At 56.2% G+C, this 21,530-nt stretch overlaps 1 protein-coding gene across 1 annotated transcript; it reads left to right on the forward strand.

Moving 5' to 3' along the window:
- Positions 1–4,098: 4,098 nt before the first annotated feature.
- On the forward strand, positions 4,099–10,154 carry LOC137671007 (glutamine synthetase). The gene is made up of 6 exons (XM_068414226.1): positions 4,099–4,264; positions 4,822–4,983; positions 6,732–6,878; positions 7,769–7,896; positions 9,037–9,236; positions 9,510–10,154. The coding sequence occupies exons 1-6, from the start codon at positions 4,099–4,101 to the stop codon at positions 9,829–9,831; spliced, it is 1,125 nt and encodes a 374-aa protein (XP_068270327.1). The 3' UTR covers positions 9,832–10,154.
- Positions 10,155–21,530: the final 11,376 nt, after the last annotated feature.

Consider the following 21,530-nt stretch of genomic DNA (forward strand, 5'->3'; position numbering starts at 1 on the left):
AGGCTGAAAACCCCTCGGTTCTGAGCAGCATCCTGAACCCTAGAGGATAATTTAGAGTAAAAACCAAACTCTCCATCCCGGTATCTCTGCTTTTCCCTGTGCCTGGGGGTGATCCCTCCTGGGCAGGTGTGGGGAGGGATCTGACAACCAAGGCTGCAGGGTCCCCAGCCCCAAGCTCCTGCCCTGCTGCAGCAGTAGCTTGTAGCTGGGGTGAAGGTGTTAAAAGTCACCCCAGGAGGTAAGTTAGTCCGTGTTTAGCCCCTTCTTGGTAAAGCATGTCCTGTTACTGAAGTTTTTCAACCTGGAAAATTTGCTAAGGCTTTTATTAGTATTAAAGCAAAGGCTTTATAATATCTTTGGTGTATCTTGGCAAGGCTGTGAAGTGCTCAGTCTGATAAAGTCTCAAAGTCAGAGAGATAAAAACTGGAAGTTTTTACGCCTTGGCCAGGTCTCCCCAGGAGAGTTCTGTGGGTGTTGTTGGCTGCAGCTTGATGGTTGTCACCCAAAAAAAGAGGTGTTGGGAAAGGGACTGGCCCCACCGTGTCCTGTGACACCATGTGCAGCTGCTGGGCAATCTGCTGTGTACTGGGATGGCATCTCAGCTGCCACGGCAGAGGTGATGGTTGGTCTGTGCTGTAGCAATAAAGCAGAATCAGCTTCTCCTCCTGCCATCCTTTATCTCAAGAAACCCCTCTGCACTGTGCTGCGGCTCCAAACGCTCTTCTGCAAAGTCCTCTGGAGATTTAATCTGTGACCTTTTACTGCTACAAGGACTCCCCTGCTCCTGTCCTGCCTTCAGCTCCTCTGGCCTGACCTTGGGCAGTCCCTGATTCCCCAAGTCGGGTGCCTCGTGGTGGTTAATATTTACTGTACCTGGCGCGGAGGGGAGTGGGCAGGGACCCGCTGATTGCAAAGAGCGTGGAGCACGTTGGCTGGGGCTTCTTTGGGGGATAATATATTACTCAGGAGGCTCAAGGATGCAGGTGGGAATTGTGTTCAGCGTCATTAGTGTCATATAGAGGTGATGCTTTAGAAATGGCTGGAATCAGACTATGGTGAGGTAAGACTTAATCCAAAAAAAACCTGAATAAGCAAGTGCCCAGCACTATGGCAGAAATACTTTTTCCTGCTTACTGAAATCCTTTTTGACATTAAATCATTTGGCATCTGTCATATATCTGGTGAGCTGCCTCGGTGTTGGTGTTTGGGCAGGGATGGGACCCTGGCCATGCTCCTGCAGGCTGGGTTGTCCCTGCTGCCCCCAAACAGCCATAAACACGCGGTGTTTGCCCTCCCGGGGCCGGGTGGGCTTTGGCCAGGTAAGGGATTACCGGTGTTTATTCTGTCTTCCCCGTTTGGGGATGTTGGTGGTCAGTGGTTCCAGCCGTTCGCAGAGGAGCTCTGCTCACCGAACCATGCGGTTACCAGCAAGCATTAATGCAGCCTGAATTTTGTTTCATTTCTCCCTGGTTTTGAGCCTGCTCGTGCTTTTGGGGTGTTTCTACACAGCTGAGCACACCCAGGAGGGAAGCCGGGGATCTCACGGGGAATAAAATGAGGCTCTCCCGTGCCCAGCTGACTCAGGGACATGCGCGGTCTTGGCCAAACCCTGGCATCTCACGTGAACGCACCATTGATGGTCACAACCATGGGGCTCCGGAGAGATGGCTCACCCCTCCCCAGGCTGGGTTTGTGATGCTTCCCAAGGGATGCAGGTCCATTTCCATCCTCCTCCCTTTTCGTGAAAGCTCAGCATCAGCCCCTACTTTGCTGGCCCCGAGGCTGGTCCCATGGGATCCAGCTCCCCGAGCAGGATGGAGATGGGTGTACGGGGCCCAGGGACCCGGCAGAGCCGCCAGCGTGTCCCACACACACCCTGGCTCGGCTGCGTGTTGCAACGCCTCCGGGAAATGCTGCCGCTGGGTTGCACACCCAAGGGGATGTTTCCTCCTGGGCTGCCACCTCGCTTGGGACGATTTCCAAACAGGAATGAGGAAATGCTCAGCTTTGCAACAATGTTCGTGGATGCGTCCCCAAAATACCCCAGAGAGGGAGGTGGCTGCTTTGGAGCTGCACCCCAGTTTCAGCTACATAATGGACCTGAACGTCACCTGGGCAGCAGCGAGGACACGGGTGACACAGAGGAGACCCGCACAGCTCTGCCACCGCTGTTCTGGGGATCCTCGGGCACGTCCCTGCCTGCTGACCTCCTTTGCACGAGCTCTGCTCGGGGCAGTGCCCGCGGGCGATGGGGCGGGTGACGGCTGGCCTGCCCGCAGCTTGCTGCCATTGATGTCACCACCCGGGGACCAAAATTGCTAATTAAGTTTTGCTTCTCTCTCTGCCAATCTCATTTCCTGGTTCTTGTGCAATCGCTGATGCTTTCGGGTTTCTTCCCGTTGTTCATCTGCCTGCGGGACCAAAACACCTTCAGAAGTAAAACAGAGCTGGGGGTTTGGGGTCGGTGCCCGGCGAGGAGATGTCCTGGGTGAAGGGGACGTCAACTGTGAAGGGTTATTTTTTTTTTTAGCTGCCTCGGTGCAGACGTTTTGCAGAAAAACATTCCTGGGGGTGAGTCAGGCAGCCGCAAGCATGAGTCTGCCTTAAAGACCAGGGGGAATTAGCAAAACCCCAAACTGTTTTGGAGCCCGGTCATGCTTTAAAGCCTTTTCTCCTCTTGTAACATTGAAAATCTGCTTAAAAACGGAGGCTGGAGGATTGCCGTGCGCTCACGCGGCTGGGTTTGCTGGGGGTTTATTTGAAATCTTACCCTCCTCCCAGAAAAAAAATACCAGAATATTTGAGATAACACCCAGCGGGCGCCGGTACGGGCTGTTTACGCCATGTCTGCACCCGCACCTGGTTGTGCACTGGCACGTTTTGGATGTGTCTGCTCTAACAAATGTGAACCCTGTATCCGTGGAAAACAGAGAAGGCAGCGGCCTGGTTAATTAACCTAATTGAGATTTGGGTTTGGCTCGATGGCTGGAAATCGCTGCTATATTGAAATAATCTACTCAAATTCACACCTGTTGGCTGAATTTTTTTTAGCTGACTGTAAATCAGGTCAGAGCCATTGCTGCGCGTGGATGGTTTGGGGTTTTAAAGGCACTTAACTACGCTCCGGTGCTTAAAAATGTGAGAAATTGTACTCCAGCTCAACAGTTAATGGATGCGGTAGCTCTCCCTGTAGCCCTCAGCCTTTCGTTCCTTCAAAGCGCGGGCACCAGGGAGGCAAACGCAGCCCAGCAGCCGTGAGGGGCTGAAGCTGGGTGGGCAGGAGTCATCTGTGGGGTGTCCAGGGCAGGATGAGGGGGACAGGGGTGGTGTTAGGGCACAGGGCTGGTGTTAGGGCTGCCAGGCATCTGGTTGCCCATGTCCCCAGGGATCTGGTTGCCTGTGTCCCCAGGGCCAGCCAGGCACCCTGATCCGTTCCCAGGCATCACACGTCCGCAGGGCACGGTCCCAGCGAGGCTTTTGGGGTGCCTGGGGGGGGGAGCGTGCCACGCCAGCCTCACCAGCTCCGCACCCCACAGCGCTGTCGCAGGGCTGGGGGGCAAAACACCCACTTTCAGGTAAGAGAGCAACCCTACAAAAACACAGTGCCGGGAGGGAGGACACATGCAGCGAGGGGGCGGGAGGTGCTGAATAATATTTAGCCCATAACTTGTTATTTTTTCATAAAGTGATATTTTGATAATGTGATACTTGATGTTTTTAATAAGTGATATTTTAATAAGAAAGAAAAATCACAGTAAACGTTTTTAATGGGTGACCCTCGCAAGGGGGGGGGCCAGGGCCGGGCGGTGCCGCAGCCTCCCCGGGGCGGGGCCGCCCCGCACCGCCCCCCCCCGCCTATAAAGCGCGGCGAGCGCGGCCGCGGGCAGCGCTGGGGCCGGTGAGCGGCGGGACCGCCGGTTCGAGTCCCGCGGGGGGACGGGACTCCGCGGCGGGGAGGGGGCAGCCGGGCCGGGTGGGAGGTTGTGGGGGGGGGTCTTATTTTTTGGGGGGGAGCCGGAGTTGCTTTTAAAATAATCGTGGGGAAATGAGCCAGGGGTGATGCCGTGCTCACCTGCGCGCTCTCGCAGGGCCGTCGCCATGTCGGTGTCGCACAGCTCCAAGCTGAACAAGCTGGTGCGGGAGCAGTACGTGAGGCTGCCCCAGGACGGGTTGGTGCAGGTCACCTACGTCTGGATCGACGGCAGCGGTGAGGGTGTGCGCTGCAAGACAAAGACCCTCGACAAGGAGCCCAAGAGCATCGAAGGTAACACCGCCGCTTCTGCCTCGCGATGATGGTTGGCTGGTGGAGGGAAAAGTTCTGGGTGCTTTGGGCAGTGGGAGTTGGCGCTTGCTCTCCCTGGTCGCGTGGCACCGGCGATACCCACTGCAGTTGTCTCGTGGGGTTACATCAAGCGGCAGGGTAAATATCCAGCCTGCGTCGCTGCGGTTTGCTTAATCCGTAATCTCTGTCATTAGCGCTGGGTGGGAAGGGGAGGACGAGATCCTCGCCCCTTTCCAGCAGGTAAACAGGCGTGGAGACGTGGCAGCATCCGGGTGGGGTTTGGCGGAGGGAGGTGAAGCAGATGGGTCTGATCCTGCTTGTGCCCTGACGGTGCTGGGGGAGGTGAACACACTGATGCTCAGGGAGCACTGCTGGGCTCCAGGGATGTGCAAGAAAACCTTTGCGGCTGTGGTCCCATGGCACTTGGACCCCCCTGGTCTCTCTGTCCTGGGTCTAAACCACCAGTACTTGGCACGATCCGTACGTGAGATACCTTTTCCCAATCCCACTCCCCCCTCTGTCTCCCTCCTGCCTCGCAGACGTCCCCGAGTGGAATTTCGATGGCTCCAGCACGGCGCAGGCGGAGGGCTCCAACAGCGACATGTTCCTGGTGCCCGTCCGCATGTTCAGGGACCCTTTTTGCCTGGACCCCAACAAGCTGGTGCTCTGTGAAGTGCTGAAGTACAACAGGAAACCCGCAGGTGAGCACCTCCGGCGTGCACACCCCAGCTCCCAAGGGTCACCCCGTTATTATTTAGGGTGCCGTCTCTCTGAGGGGCCACTCGCTCTGGACCGCTGGCACTGGGGAGCAGCTCAGCACTGAGCTCTTGGCCCGAGGCTCTGAAATTCAAGCGCTGGTGGTGGCGGTTGTTTGCAGGAGCCTGTTTTAGCGGCGCAGGGCGAGGAGAAGAGCAGCGAGAAGTGGAGCTCGCGGCACTTGCCAACTCGAGCGTGCTGGAGGCATCTCCTGGCTTTTGAGCCCGAGCGCACCCAGCCCCCGGGGCTGCGGGTTACCATGGAGGAGCTGGAGCTGGACGCGGGAGGGGTTTTAATGTGCCGGGTTCCTGGCTGCTCTCCTCGTTGATGGGCAGCTGCAGAAAAGGAGGGAGAAGGTGCTGGGGCAGCGTGGGCTGGCTCGGCGTGAGCTTTGCAAGCAGCCCCTGAGCACGCCAGCTCTTGGTCTTTTCACGGTCTGTCTTGTCCGTTTGATAAGGCCCCAGGCAGAGCAGGGGGAGCCGGTTTGCAGGGACACGCCGAGGGGCTCCCAGAGGGGTTATTTGCTGACAAATAACCTGTTATTTGCTGGAAAAGCGGGGCCACGTCCCCGCTGTGTGCGTGGGGGGAGGGAGACGGCATCTGCGGGGTGATGCACACACACATCTGCCTGGGAGAGGAGAGGCTGCGGGCAGCGATGGTGCAAGACTGGGCTGGTTCCTCTTCAAACAGCGTCATGCCTTTCAGCCATGGGGGAAGTGTCTCGGTTAAGGGTCCTGCCCGGCAGCTCCTCTGCCAGAGCAATTTGTAAACATACCCCCTGGCCCTGGAGCTCCCGGTGCCAGAGCCAGGGCAGAGAGCTCAGCCCAGAGCCCTGCGACACCCTGCAGAGGAGGGGTGCACCCTCTGGCTCTTCCCAGGGTGGGCCTACGTGGGTGTTTAGGGCTGTGTGGGCTCCGGGGTGGAACTGCTTTCCCCAGTTCCTGCACGAGTGCAAGGGAGATGTCACCACTCCTCTCCAGCCCCATGTTCTGGGCTTTATGTCGTAGCTGCTCTGGGGTCTTTTATTGCAATTTAAAGGGCAGAATTTGCAGCCTGGAGGCTACCTGTCCCTGGGGCAACAGGTTTTCAGCCTTCTTTCCCCAGCTGTTTTAGTCCAAACTCTCACTCCCCTCGCCTGGCACGTTGTCCCATGTCAGGATGGTTCTCTGATGTCCGTATGTTCCTGGCGAAGCCCCGGCTGCCCTGAGCGCCCCTGCACCACAAAGGGCCAAGGCAGGGCCAGCCAGCCTGGGTGCTAACCGAAAACACGGAGCAGGAGAAAGATAAGGGGTAATTAAGCTGAGGCTGGTAGAAAGAGGATGGGGGTGAAGTAGTGATGGGAGATATATAGTCCCTGTCCCCAGATCTGTTGGATGCCCGTAGGACAGGGCTGGGGTATGGCTCCTGGGGTGTTGGTGTGTAAGAGGAGGAGGAGGGTGTTCATAGACCATCAGCGGTGGTTTTGGGAGACGGCTAATTAAACCCTTTGGTGTGTGGCCTGATGCTGTGGCAATGGAGTAGCTCTGCAAGGAGGAAACTGGTGCAGGAAGGGGGGATCTGCTCACTGGTTTCCTTAAGGCTTCTGTGGGAAGCACTTGGCAGTGGTGGAGTCTCGAGCTCTGAGTGGGATGGAGCAGAGCGTGGCAGGTGCCTTCCCGCGGCGCGGGTCTAACCCAGACGTCTCTGCTCCCAGAGACCAACCTGAGACACACGTGCAAGAAAGTCATGGACTTGGTTAAGGACAGCCACCCCTGGTTCGGGATGGAGCAGGAGTACACGCTGCTGGGCATCAACGGCCACCCCTACGGCTGGCCCGACAACGGCTTCCCCGGCCCGCAGGGTGAGTGCTCCCTCCCTTCCCCAACCCAAGTGCTCCCCTCGGCTCCCACCCTGCTCCTGCCCAGCAGCAGGCATCCCATCCCCGACCTTGGGCACAGCTTCCCCATCACGGCTGACACCGGGCAGGAGCCACAATGAGGTCAGGAGCTGTTTGCCGAGAGCACCGGGTGCCCCGCAGCTCACGTGAGCAGGCCGGCGGTGCCGCTCCCGCCGGACCCCGCTTGCACAAACAGCTCAGCTGCACGACTTGTTTGGCAAGGGCTGGAGAACTCGGCTGGAAAAACCTCCTCCCCATGGCTGTTTGGGAGAGGACCGGCACATCGTGCCCTCCTGCAGCGGGCGAGCAAGCCTCAGCACCTCAGCTGCTCCCTGGGACAGGGCCAGGGGTTTCCCAACCTGACATAATCAGCCTTTTGTGGGGACTGGCCACTTTCAACATCTCCCTTCCCCAAGGCGGGGAGAAGATCTTCGTCTGACCTGCTTGAATGAGGAAGAGCCGTATAAAACCATGGCGAGTTGAATTTTCTAGCCATGGACAATGTCAGCTGTTGTAAGAACAATCTCGGACGCTTGATGTGCTCGGAGGGTCAGCGAGGTGCCGCGGGGCAGACCAAGCCAAGCTTTCCTTATCTCCTGGCCACCTCCCAACTGGTGCATTACAAGTCCTGTTTAACGGCCTAGATAAGGCTGAGGTTGTGCAGATGAATTGCTCACGCTGCTGGTCCTGGAGTAGGGGCCGGTGGCTCGATGCACCATGGAGGGCAACACCACTGAATTCCCATAAATACTCTGCAGATGATGGCTGGTACCTGGGAGTGCTGGGATTACACGGGAGTGCTGTTGTTGCTCCCAAAAGCTTTACTTGGGTGGTGACTCCTCTTTCCTTTCCAGGCCCCTATTACTGCGGGGTTGGAGCAGATAAGGTGTACGGGCGTGACATCGTGGAGTCCCACTACAAGGCGTGTCTCTACGCGGGGGTGAAGATCTGTGGCACCAACGCAGAGGTGATGCCCTCCCAGGTACGTGCGGACAGCCCTGCGCAGCCCCTGTTTCCAGTGATGGATACGAGTTACCATGAGGCTGGAATAACACAGCAGCTCCCAGCTCCTCCGGGATCCAGTGACTCCCCACATAGGTTTTCTCTAGCTAGGAGCAGTTGCACTACTAGGATGAAAACATGCATGGTTGATTTTCTCCTAATTCACCTTGGCGTGCCAAACCCTGCCTTTTGGGGTGGGCAGGCAAGTGAAATCGCAGCCAAGCCAAACTGCAGTGAGCTCCTTGCACAGCTTGGCCTGAGCTCTGGCAGCCCGTGTGGAGCTGGGTGCTCCCCTGCGCTTTCCTCCACTCCCCGGAGCAGGGATGCAGGGCACAGCGTGAGCCGGGACGGGAGCAGCGTGCAGAGCAATGGGTGTCTGCATCCTGCTCGAGTGGGACATGGCCTTGGGGAGCAGCTGGGGGGGATTTGGGTTTATTTGGGAGTTAGCCGGAGGGAGTCCCTGATTGCATTAGGCGGGTGGCCAGACTGACCGACAGCGATTTGGCCCTGCAGCCTGCGAATTGCTGCCTCTCCCGCTGCTGATGTGGCGGTGATAAGCAGGGGGCTTATCTGCAGTGTCGCTGAGGCAGGACTTTTAACGACCCTGGTGTTTGCCCTGTCTTTTTCAGGGCCCTTCTTGGCTGCTTTCTGCATCCTGGGCTCAGGCTCGGCCAAGCCGTGCCGGCAGCCCTAAATGCGTCACCCTCTGCTTAGTCACCGTGGGTGGCGCAACCCCGGCTCCAGCCATGGTGGGAGCAGCCCCAGGAAGGGCTAACAGGCTCCTCGCTAGTCCCCTGCGCTGTTTGCAGGGTGGGTTGGGGGATCCTGCACTCCAGCAGCCCCAGCCTCGAAGGCAGGCGTGGTGCTTATCTACCTCCATTTTGATTAAAACCCCCCAATTTGCTCTATTTAGTCATGAGCAGCGTATTCCCCTTTTTTTGCACGCCAAAGCTGCCCTGTTGCTTAACTCCATGCTCCCCATCCCTGTTGCTGATTCCCAAGGGGTAAAGCTCAGCCGTACCCCAGGCTGGCAGCCCCCGCTGCAGGGTGGCAGGGATGCGATGGCCAGGGAGGCACGAACCTGCCCGTCCTCACCGGCGTGTCCGCTTGCCCCTTCCAGTGGGAATTCCAGGTGGGCCCATGTGAAGGCATCGAGATGGGGGATCACCTCTGGATGGCTCGGTTCATCCTCCACCGCGTCTGTGAGGACTTTGGGGTTGTGGCTACTCTGGACCCCAAACCGATGACCGGCAACTGGAACGGCGCTGGGTGTCACACCAACTACAGCACCGAGGAGATGCGGAGAGAAGGGGGTCTCAAGTGAGTCCTCAGGGGGGTCCCCAGCGGGTTTGGGGTGTCCTTGGCTGTGTGGCAGCTCCCTGTAGCGCGTGTGTCTCCGTACCGGGGTGGCTTCACCAGGCAGGGCTGGGGCTGTCCCAGCTCATGTTATTTTAAAAACAGCTTGTCATATGAGAGTGTCCCCTGGGCTGTGCTCGTCCCCGTGCAGGAGGAGGGGGTGACAGCCTTCCTGGCCATGGGAACACCCCCCAAATGGACCTACTGACAAACCAGCCCCGTTCTCCTCTCCGACAGACACATCGAAGCTGCCATTGAGAAGCTGAGCAAGCGACACGACTACCACATCTGCGTCTACGACCCGCGGGGCGGTAGGGACAACTCCCGGCGGCTCACTGGCCACCACGAGACATCCAACATCTTCGAGTTCTCCGCCGGTGTGGCCAACCGAGGTGCCAGCATCCGCATCCCGCGTCAGGTCGGCCAAGACGGCTACGGCTACTTCGAGGATCGGCGGCCGGCGGCCAACTGTGACCCCTATGCGGTCACCGAGGCCATCATGAGGACGACAGTGCTCAACGAGACTGGGGTGGAGACCAAGGACTATGGTGACCACTGAGGCTGTGGGGTGGGTGGAGGTTTGCGTTTCTTCTCACGTGGGATGTGCGCCCGTGCGGTGTCCTCGGCTGCAAGCTCAGACTCTTTAGGAATCTCGCTTCTGGTTTTGTGAAATGTCGCCTTAGAAATCTATATATTTTATAGTAAGAGGGAGGGGCCCAACCTATTTTCTCAACGACTTTTTTTTTCTGGTTCCTGGTTTTAGGTCATACGTGGGGAGTTTTTTTTAAAACTTGGACTGAATTTTTTTTTTTTCCGATGGACTTTACACTGTGATGTACATAGATCCCTACGTGGAAGCTGCAGCTGCTGCTGTTTGCACCTGGGGAGGGCGGGTGCTTTTTTCCGTATCTCTGTTGCAAGGAAACGATAATAAATAATTTTCCTGGCTGCATGGCAGCCGGGTTATGCTGTGGCGGGTGCATTTTTCTCTAGCTTCTAGAGCTCCGTGGAAGATTTAATTTGGGTCTTGCTGATGAGTTGTAGCCATGAGCAGCCTGTACCAGCCCTGGGCAGGGGCTGGAGGAGCGGAGATGCTGGAGGATCCTTGGGGCAGGTGCCTGGAGCTGCCTTGCCCCATTTGCCGGCAGCCGAAAGGCCATCTCCTTCCATCGTGATCCCGAAAGACAAACAGAGCGGCCAGGCTGAGCAAACAGCAGCCAGGGCAGCAGCTGGCGGGCGTTTACACAGGGTGTGCGATGCTGAGTCAGCAAAGCCGGCCCGGCACTGGGCACAGCGAGCAGCCCTCCCCTCCGAGGACACCTTTGGGTGAGGCAGGGGAGCCCGGGGACACCCCCGCTGCACCCCAGGGATGTGGCACAGCTCCTTGGGTTGGAGTCGCTTTACAAGGTGGGTCATAAATTTTATTCACGGAGCAAAGCCCCAAGTTGGGACATTTCTATGTAGATGGGGTGTCAACAGCATCTCCAACGGCTAGGACCTTGGGGTCCCACACCTGCAACTGTGGTGAGGAGTTGGATGCAAGTGCAGGGGACAGCTCTCCAGTCCCAGGGACACCCAGGGAGGTGGTGGAGTCACCATCTCTGGAGGTGTTTAAGAAAAGACTGGACATTGCACTTAGTGCCATGGTCTAGTTGACATGGTGGTGTCAGGGCAATGGTTGGACTCGATGATCCCAGAGGTCTCTTCCAACCTGATTGATTCTGTGATTCTGAACAGGCAGGTCAGGTCCCTGGGACAGACCTGCAGGATGTGACCCAGCTGCAGTCACCAACGGAGTGGGTACCTGGAGGCAAGGGGAACCAGCAGCATGAGGGCACAGGGGACATCACGTCCCCTCCAGTGCAGTCATGGGGGATTTGGAAACTGGTTTTATGTTTTTCTTTGAATCTGGCACAGATGACAAGCCGAAATGGAGGACCCTGAGTCCCTCCTGCAGGTCACGGTGCTGCCAGCGGAGCGGGGAGCGAGGACAGGGGCAGCTGGGGAGGTGGCCATGCCCCGGACTGCAAGCAGCCAGGAGCCCTCTGTGTCTCTGAGCTGTTCAAGAATAAATGTAACCCGGTCCCCACCCTAAGAAGGACAAATTTTCCTTCCAGAAATTGCTGTTTGGGATGTTTAACGTTTTTCATCAAAACCACAACACTGTCTTGTTTTCCTCCCATTTCTATGATGTCTTTAATGGGTAATTTGAGCACTGGGACAGCGACTGCTGGATGCAGCTGGAAAATCAATAAAGAGCTAAATCTGGAGCAGGAAGACTCATGTTTGTTTCCCTGACTGTACCAGTGGCTTAAAGTACTTCAGCTTTCATCGTACTGTGCTGTACAGCCCCTGCTAAATTTGGGGACTTGTGTGGATCCCCATTGCCAACATGCAAATATCTTCGGCTGGACACAGCACCGTGGTACATCCAGACACTCTGTACCTGTTCCTGGATCTCACCCTGCGACTCCCCTCTGACAGAGGACCCTCCTCTTTGGCGGAGGACAGTGAGGTGCCAGGGGAGACCCAAGGTCTCACCCAAAGCCACAGCCGGGGCTTTTCCCTGAGCTGGGATCAGCCCTGGCTGCTGTTCGCTGAGGACGCTGCCCGCCAGTCCCCACAGGGCTGGAGCTGCTGCGTGCTTGGACACTTGCATGCTATCCTTTGCCAAAACACAGATCTTCTTGCTTGTACTTTTTGAGGTCAAAATGCGCCAGAAACTGTATGTCAGGTTGTTTTTTTTCCTGAAGCAGGAGTGATTCCCACTCACGGGGCCTGCAGCACAGGGGAAACAAGGACACCAGCAAGTTCCCACAGGAGTTTTTCTTATAATTTTGATGTGCCTGCTGCTGTCGAAGGTGGGTTGTTGGGTTCAGTCCGCGGAGCTGGGGATGGAGCCAGCACTCGGATGGGAGCTTGAGGCCAGGGTGAGGGACAGTGACCTCGTCCCCATCCAAGGGCTGGACAGTGCTGGGAGGAGATGCACCCGGCATCGCCCGCTGCTCCGTGCCGGACTGTGATGGGTGGAAGCAGGGATGGGAACCCACCGCAGCACCGGGGTGCTGCAATTTGGGGGTAATCCTTAGCCAGGGCTTCCCAACGGAGCACCCCAAGGGGGCTGTGCCGCGGCGGGGGGGAATGATCCACCGCTGCCCCTCGCTGGGGCTCCCACACGGGGCCCGGCTGCGCCCTGCGGGGGTGCCCGGTCCCGGTGCCGGGGAGCAGGAGCGGTACCGGGGTGCGGCGGCGCTGCCCGGGGGGTTGGTGCCCTCCGCAGGCGGGGAGGAGAACAGCACGGAGCGGCGCGGCCGCAGCCCGGCGCGGCGGTCGGGGGGCTCCACACCCCGGGGCCCTGCCGGGACAGCGCGGAGGAGCTGCCCGGTGAAGCCGTGTTTCTGAAAGAGCCTCGGGTGGGCGATGCCGGGAAGCTCTTGAACACAAGCTCCTTTTTTTTTAGGCTGGAACCGTGTCCCCCTGCCCCCAGGACCACCCTACGCCCTCGCCCGCTGCACGGATGCACCTGCCTGTCCCAAATCTTGCGTTTCCACACAAGCACACACAGATATTGGCAAATAAATACCCCTTTGTGCTCTTTCCCGTACCCACGCCACCCCTCGGCTGGAGGGACAGAGCGGGGTGCTGCCGAGGGGTGCGTTACCCCTCGGGACAGTTGTCCCCGGGGCTGTGACCCAGCAGAAGGACGAGTGGCTCCAGCAGACGGCCCCAGTGGGCTGCCAAGCTGGGACACACAAGGACCAGGCGTTCAGTGGGGTCCCTTCCTTGGTCCCCCACCACCACGCATGCCGGGACGGTGTGCTCGGTGGTGGGGGACGAAGGAAGGGACCCCCCAGTATCGTGGCCACCCCATGATAGGGAGTGACAGCACGGGGGCTTGCGGGTTTCTCCATCTTCAGATCTCTTTCCATCACTATAAATTCCATTACTTCGGATTCAGTCAAGGCCTTCAGGATTTTATTTTTTCCAAGCCAGTTATAAAGAAGACATTAGAATTACAACTCTGGTGCTAACAATAGCATTACTCAAAGCCGCTGGCCAGAAGCAGGGAGCTCAGGGTAGACTAAAGAGCTAAACTAAAATGTTAATAATAACTTCTCTTTTCCCCTCCCTGTCTCCCAGCCTGCACAATCTGCTTGGGTCTCTCTATCTTAATGAGCATTAAAATGGTTTCAAATTAGATCTACAGAAAATTGATTTTTACTCCCTCAGAAGCTTAGTCTAGCCTTTAAAAGCTGGTGATTGTATTTTGCTTTTCTATAAGAGCATCTTTGATCTCAAAGGCCCTCAGCTCCTAGAGAGATATGGCTCATTACCAGCAATTCGCTGCTGTTGAACTGCAGCCACAACCGGAGGGGGACAGGCATCGTGTGGCGGCACTCGACGTGCCAGGAGAGGTTAGGGAGAGGTTTGGCTGGGAGGTGTTTGGTCCTGGCCCCCACTAGCCCTGCATGGCCCTCCTGGACGGAGCCTTGCTCCCTGGGAGCCTGGCTGGCAGGTAGTGGTCAACCTCCAGCAGGCTGGTGCTGGGTTTGAGCCAGTGTGGGATGAAAGAGTCCCAGCAGCCCAACCTTAGCTCCAGGTGGGCTGTTCAGGGAGTCCCCGGGGACACCCCGGGTGACAGCAGTGTCTTGCTGAGAGGGTGATGCAGCCCAGAACCTGGCAATGCACGATGGGGTTTCTCATCTGTGACCCACCTGTGTGGCATCGCCACTGCTAAAAACCCTCTCTACACCGAGCGTGGGGCTCAGTCACGGATGCTGCGTGGGGAAGGGGGTCACGCAGGCTGCTGGAGACCTGCCACTCGCTCCCTGCTGGGAAGATACAGTAATTAGACTGTCCAGGAAAGCTCGTTACCATGGCAGGGCACTGGGAGTGGACAGTCTTTTACCTCATCCACAAAACAAGGGGGATTTAGTCTTGGGGGGGTTAGATGGGCCCAGCAGTTGCAATTACACCTCCTGTCTGCTTTACATCTGCATGATGCAACGCAGCACAATCATGAGCAACGCAATGCCCCGTGGCAGCACCCACAGTTGGGGGGTAGTTTGTAGGGGCTCTGGGGACAGATGAATTCATGGTGAGTGCCAGGGTGGGGTGTAAATTTGGGCTTACACCTGGGTGTAAGAGGAGCCAACAGGTCTGCCCTCCTCCTCCTGGGAGAGAAGGCAGCAGAGGCTGTAACGGTGCAGAGCAGATCAGCACCATGTCCCCATCAGCCCCCACAGGGCTGCACTGTTGTCTCAGCCATGCTGGGACAGGCAGAGAGTCCCCAGTCCCCTGGCAAGGACGGGGCAGGGTCTGCCTTGGTGCTCCCTGCTGCGGCGGGTGCTGCTGCTTTGCAGGGACAAGACTTTTTTTCACAGACCAGTGCCGTGAAGCCTGCAGCAGGGGTTTGATGAGTGGCTTGAGAAAGGTCTGCAAAGAATCAGGTGTCCCTAGAGCAGCCTCCACAAACGAGTCCTTAATGACCTGCAGCAGCTACCTCTGCTCACCCCAGCACCCCTCCTGAGCACCCAGTCCTAGTGGTGGGTGATCAGGACCAGATAAGCCCTCAAAAGCACCCTACCAGCTGCAGGCTGGGGGCTGCATGGGAGCTGGGGGGGGCAGGAGCTGCACAGGGTGTCAGGGCACTAATGGGCTTTAATGGCCCTGAGCAGCCTCACCTGGGCCCCAGCCCATGAGGGTCCATTTAAGCTCTGCCAGGGCCACCAGTCCCTGCCTGAGTTGTACTGGGGAGTGCTGGTCTCTAGTGCTGGTCATCCAGGCCTTAACCCATGGACTGATTTCTCAGCTCGACCTATCTTGTTACTGTAGGCCTGCCAGAAGATCACTAGGCTGTGTCTCACCCTGATCACCCTCACTGCGCCTGATCCTGAACTGCAGGTTGGGGTTTTTTTCTGGCTTGATTTTAGAGCTGCCTTATTGTAGAGAACTTTCCTGATGGACTAGACTCCTGGTTGAACACTTCTACCATCTCTGGATCTGCTATGCTTGGGAGCAGAGAGGTGGGACCCTTGCTGGTGAGACTCTGCCCTGTAGCTGTGGTGTGCCTTCTGGCTCCCTGGACCTTTGGGAGCCCTTGGCCCTTGCTGTGCCCTGATGGGTGGGGTAGGAGGAGAAAATACAGTGTTGGGAGAGGGGGGCTGTGGGGTATAGGTGTTACAGGGCAGTGTCTGCTGGGATGGGGTAGGTCTGGAGGCAGATAGGGCAGCAAGCAGGTACTGACAGCTTTTTGCCTTCACTTGCCCCATGGTGGCAAGTGCTGGCTTTTTCCCCAGGGCAGTTTTGCACTGTGGCCCAGCCCTGGGCCACAACAAAAATCACATGGGTTTTTTTTTTCTGTTACCACCCTGCACCCCCAATGGACCTGTGTAGGTGGGCTGGGCAGTTATCCTCCATGGAGAGAGCTGGAGGCTGCTGGCAGGAGCAATGTCCCAGGAGCTGCTCCTAGAACCTGTCATGAGCTGCTCTGTCCTCTGCTTGTGTCCCCTTGGGACAGTGGGTTTGATTTTGCCAACTGGCCCAATACAAGGGCCACAAAGCAACTGGCTGCACAAGTATCATTGTTGCCTGGTCACTTGGTGAAAATGGGTTGTAGACCCACCTTCAACCGCTTTACTTGCCACCAGCTCAGCTGGCAGTGTCATGGGCTGGTAGGAGATGTCCAGCACATGGTTCTAGTGTGGGCAGAGCCTCCATCAGCTCCTCGTGTGAGCAGCACTGTGCCGACGCGTGGCTGGGGCAGGCATCACTCATGTCGTGGCAGTGGAGGACATTTTAGTGGTGTCTCCTGCTCTGGCTAAGGCAGGTTTGTCAGATGTGACTCACCTGCCTCGTGACAAGCCTGGCTGGCCTCAGACCAGTGACCTTTGGGTCTTGCGTATTAGCTCATGGAAACCCAAATCAACAATGACTGGGGAAAGGGAAATATCTGATGAGGGACAATCCCAGGACAGCCCCACTGTGGGCAGGGCCTGAGGAGCTGGGATGAGCAGGGGTAGGAAGAGCAAGGTGGGGTGGTGGGGGATGCCCATGCCACCCTGCTTTTCCACCCAGCATCCACCGGTGATGCAGCCATCCAGCAAACTCTTTTGGAAAGCATTACTGCACAATGAAAAATGTTCAGCGGCTGAGGGTGCCCTCGGGCAGAGCACTGCTCTAGCAGCAGCTTGGGCTGAGAGATTAACTCCTTCCCCTGCTCGCCTGGGTCTAGGTGCTTTTCTGGGCCACCCCATGGGGTGTCCTTGGGGTCAGCACCGCTGGTGTTCTGTCCTGTCCCTCATCCAGGCCATGGGTGTTGGGGAAGGGGCTCTGCACGTAGGCTGGCCTTATGGCTACAGAGGTGTGTTTTTGTGCAGACGGGGACCCTGAGCTGTGTCACTGGGTGTTGGGCTGCTCACTCCACTGTGTGTCAGTGTCACCCTGAGCCTTGGTCCTCTGAATACCTCTGTACCAAGCCATGGTTTGGCTCAGCCATCCCAGTCCAGTGTGTGCCAAGAGGGTTGCTCTCTGTGTTCCTGCAGGAGCAGCTGCCAGGACATGTTTCTCCATGCTGGGAATTGATATTTTTTTGCTCTGGACACATGTTGTAACTGATGATGAGCAGGAAAATGAAGTGTTTCTCTCAGCGGTAGGTGGGGGAGATGTGCTGAGAGAGAGAGTGGGATTCTCCATGAGTTGGCAAAGGCAGCCAGGGGTGGGAGAGGAGCATGGGTGCTGCGGGGTATCCTCACCCCAGGGCTCTCAAGCTGGGTCACTGACATGACTCTTGGTGCACCATCTCCTCTCCGCAGGCACCTCCTCCTGGGCTGCAGGGAGGGTTGGGGGATTGCTTGATGATTTTTGTCCCTGGCATCTAGGGCAGGGTCCATCCCACAGCTTTTTATCAGCTAGAAGTGGGACGTCTGGGCTGGTTGAGCAAATTAATCCTAGCAGGGGGCTGCTGAGCCACGCAGAGATCCACTCCTCTAGTTGGCAGCTGTGGTGGTCTCAGATACCACCATTGTTACCTTCTGTGCCCGGATATTTGTCACTGCCTCTCTAGCTATCTCCACCACAGCCAACAATGTGGGAATGCTCCTCAGCCATTTCTGGGGGGAATTCAGTGGATTTAGGTGAAGGTGCTGCAGGAGGTGCGACGGTGGGCTTTGCACGTGAGTGGATGACGAGATGTCGCATCCCTGATGGCAAGTCCGTGGTGGGGCAGCGATTGCCACCAGGACGAATGGTACCAAACGTCAGGAGCCTTTCCCTGGTGTTCTGAGAACCTGAGCCCAAACACAGCTTTGCAGTGAGAGATGCAAAATACTGCTTGGCTCTGGGGGAGTGAGAGTCCAGCCCTTGGCTTCACCTTTTCTCAGGTGAGGCGCCGCTGGGATCACCGAGGGTGAGTGAGTGGATCCTCCTGTTCCCAGAGCGTGTAGGCGAGCACAAACAAACCGCTGTCCCCACTCTGCCTGTGCGTGGATGCTGAACCCCATGGGGAAGGGAGGACGGGCGTCCCACCACCCGACCCTCCTCCCCGATCCCATGCTCAGCAATAGAGGCTCTTCCAGGGAAGGAGGAGATCAGAAATCCAGGCAGCACAATTAGAATTATAATGATAATAATTAATGCCTTGCCTCTCTCTAAGGATTTTCTAGTGAGGCTTGCCAGGTGCTGGCTGGGCACTAATTAAAGCAATAGCACCCATGTGAAGGGGATGGGTGCCAGCTGGGTCACGGGACCAGAGTGGATTAGCTGGGGGCTTGCTCTCCCTGCCCTCGTCTTTCTTCATGGCTTGAAGGGAAGATTAGAAGGGAGGAGCTGGCTTAGGAGGGATGGCCCTCGATCAGCCCTCTTCCCCCAGGGGTGAGAGTTGATCTACGGCGGGGGACAACAGGTCAGGAGCACCTGTGTGTTACCCATGGGTGCTCATCTTGTCCCCAGTGAAGTGAGCTAAAGGGCTTGCACACACCTCTGCATTTGGGGATAAATGAACTCTAATGCACCAACTCCTGTGCATGCACGTGTCTGTGGGAGGCTGCTCCTGCACGCAGATTTCCATCGACACGCACATGCCAGTACGTGGGCTTGCGTAGACACAAACCAGCACAATAACACAAAGGCTGGAGAAAATGCTTTACAGGGAGAGAGCCGAAGAGCTCAAATTGCTCAGTTTATCAAGGAAATTGAGAGGTGTCTTGATTTTGGTGTGTAAGTACCATCACAAAGAGAAATTACTTGACACTAAAGGACTCTCTAATGTCAGAGAAAGAACAAGAACCAGTGGCTGAAGCCTGCCCAAGTCAGATTAAAAAGCAAGTGTGCACGATAGCAGCAAAAGGGATGAGCAGTGGAAGCAAACTGCCAAGGGACATGGCAGGGGTTTTCTTGTCCCTTGGTGAAGGGCAGTCTTGGTGGAGATGTCTCAGCCACATTATTCTGTGATCAGGCACACAGTATGAGGATCAGCGCATGATGTCTATTATGCTGTTACAGCCCCTTAGGTTTGTGGTGTTTTTTTTTTTTTCCTTACTCCTTGAATGAGGCCTGGGACACTGTCTCAGGGAACAGGGTCATGAAGCATCCACGGGATGGAGCTTAAAGGTGCCACCTGGCCCCTCATGGAGCCCCTGAGCGGTGGTGCCTCCTGGCTCTGCTGTGCAACTTGTTTCTGATTGGTTACTTGATCTCTTCTCATTGATCCCAGCAGTGGGGCTGTGGAGAAGCTAGTGGAGCTTGAGTGTGGGAGGCTTGGTGCAACCATGGGGTGTATCAGGGAGACGCAGTTCCAGGAGCAGCTGAGGGTTGCTGCAGAGCCCCAGGACATCAAGATCCCAGAGCTTTGTACACCAACCGTGGGACACTTAGCTTCAGTGCCACCATGTGCTGCTGCTGAAGCTGTCTGTGAGCTGCCTCGCTGGCCCACAGCTGAGCCCGTGAACCCACCAAAGGGAGACGGGGGACCTTGGCCATGGCCTCCTGCCAAGGCGAGGGCAGGTGTGCTACTTGTATGTGAACTGGTGAAAGGTGTCGGCCTGAAACGGATGAGTAATTGTTGCTGTTAGTATCAGATGATGTGGTTGACTGGGCAGGGAATCAGCTGAGAAGTGGTGAGGTACTGAGCAAAGCAGGGAAGTGATTGGGAAAGGTAATTGACATAAGTGTAATAGAAATATATCAGTATTGTGGATTTCATATACATACATAGGTATATAAAATAGTTATCAGTTATAGTATACCTACACCAGCAGTGAGCCCTCCATGAGCTCGCTGTTAATGTGTGTGTTTTAGTCCAAGGGAAGCTTCCGAAACCTAATGGCCAAACTTCCTTGGCCGTGCCGCTCTGCTGCTTTATCTCTTCCTCCATCACAGCCACCCCGGTGCCTGACCTTAGGGGGTGCGGGGGGCTGATCCAGCCAGCAGCAAACCCCCACTGAGTCTCTCGCTTGCTCCCCCCAGCAGGATGGGGAGAGGTTGGAAGAGCAAAAGCAAAAAAAACTTGAGGGTTGAGAGAGAGATTCCTCATTTCCTTGTAACAGAGGGGCTAGAAAGCAGGGGAGGCCAGGAGCCTGCCCAGGGTGCCAGGCAGCACCCTGCGAGGCTGGCCCATCTCCCCAGCACCCACGTATCCTGAAGTGACAGAGCGGGTGGAAATGGCCTTGCAAACTCCAAAATTGCCCCAGGGGTGACGTGCTGCTGCCTCACCCAGAAGTGCTCACATCATTACACCCTGTATCGGTCACGGCTCAGGTATTCTTGGGCATTTCCGTGGTGCCTCTCCCTGAGGATCCTGGGTCCCTCGCTCAGCTCGGTCCCTCCTGGGTGACGTGATCATGTCCAGTGCAGGGGAAACTGAGGCACAGTCAGGTGGGGCTGTGCCTCCTCCATGTCACCAGATGCAGCTGGAGGACAACACCTGAAAGGCTAAAAGAGGAATAAATTTAAGTCACAAGATAATGCCTACAACTTAACCACCAAGCCTTTTACATGTACAGAACAACACATACATGCATAGTACAAGACCTGCAGCTACAGCTGATCCCTTTGTGGGCCCGTTTTGCCCATGTGTGTGAGCACTCGCAGCCGCTCTCCCAGGGCCCACGGATGAAGATCTTCTGTGCTGCGGGCAGAGCACAGCTCAGGTGCCAGAGGGGGTGTTTTATTGATAAATAGTTTTTTTTAAATAACTATTGTATTATTTGTCAAGAAATTTCATGTTCCTTGAAGTTAGGGGAACATGATGACATCTGAAAGGAAAATTTTATTCTAAAACCGAGTCTGACATTTGGGTTTCTTTTCTCTCTTTTTTTAAATTTCCCTTTTAAAAAGGGAAAAAGGAGGAAGGGAGAGCAGACAGAACCCAGAGGAAGTGAGATTTCCCATCACCAGAACAAACCCTTCAAAACAATTTTTTTTTTAAGCCAAACAATGGTCCAAAATAGCAGGAAAGTGAATCTTTTGCAGTTTACTAAACATCCTTAGCTTTTTTTTTTTTAACCTGCTATGAATTTCAGTGCTTATGACTCTGCATGCAATTAGATAACAGGGGTGACTGTGGGGCACATGCAGATGAGCAGTAGGGCAGGAATGCAAATACATGTTTGACTCCAATGAGTAAAACCCTCCTGAACTCAGCACCACCGGGGATTGGCGGGTGTCCTGGCACTGCAGGCATGGAATATATTGAATTATACCCATCTAGTTACGCCTTAAACTGCTATATGCGGTGTAGCTGTGGTCCGGGGGATGTAGTAACGCTGCAGCATCGCTGCTGGCCATGTCACGAGAAGAGCTCCCACATTTGTGTCTGAGCACACGGGGCCTGTCTTGCAGTACTGTAGCTGTGCCACAGTGAGCACAGCCGTGGCCGCAGCCCTGGTGCCTTTGTTCAGCTCCTGGCACAGGAATCCTTTTTGTTCACGTTGTGACCTTGGGCGAGCAACTTCACTGTGCTTAAAATTAACTTTTCTGCAAACAGGGCGCATAAATCTCTTTGCGTCAGGAGAGCTGTGCCGCAGCTTGGTTTTGGTGAAGGGGTTTTTTCACCCCAAGTTGTCACACAAGAGATGACCCTCTGGGGTGAGGGTGCCAGTGCTGCCCCAGCGATAGGGTGGCCCCAACGGTGCACAAAGCCTGAGCCTTTGGCCACTTTCCACAGAGGAAGGGGGTTCAGTGAAATCTGCTGTAGCACAGGGTGCTTTTGCCCCCCCAATTTGTGTTTGCTGGCAGAGCTAAACAGAGGCTGCAGAGATT

The sequence above is a fragment of the Nyctibius grandis genome, chromosome 16, assembly GCF_013368605.1.
Source record: "Nyctibius grandis isolate bNycGra1 chromosome 16, bNycGra1.pri, whole genome shotgun sequence".
NCBI classification, from domain to species: domain Eukaryota; kingdom Metazoa; phylum Chordata; class Aves; order Nyctibiiformes; family Nyctibiidae; genus Nyctibius; species Nyctibius grandis.

Bases quoted from the DNA above. Each gene is read 5' to 3' on its own strand.
- LOC137671007 (XM_068414226.1), top strand. From the start codon at position 4,099: ATGTCGGTGTCGCACAGCTCCAAGCTGAACAAGCTGGTGCGGGAGCAG. The intron at 4,984-6,731 runs GTGAGCACCTCC...CTCTGCTCCCAG, and splicing joins GTACAACAGGAAACCCGCAG to AGACCAACCTGAGACACACG. The intron at 9,237-9,509 runs GTGAGTCCTCAG...CCTCTCCGACAG, and splicing joins CGGAGAGAAGGGGGTCTCAA to ACACATCGAAGCTGCCATTG.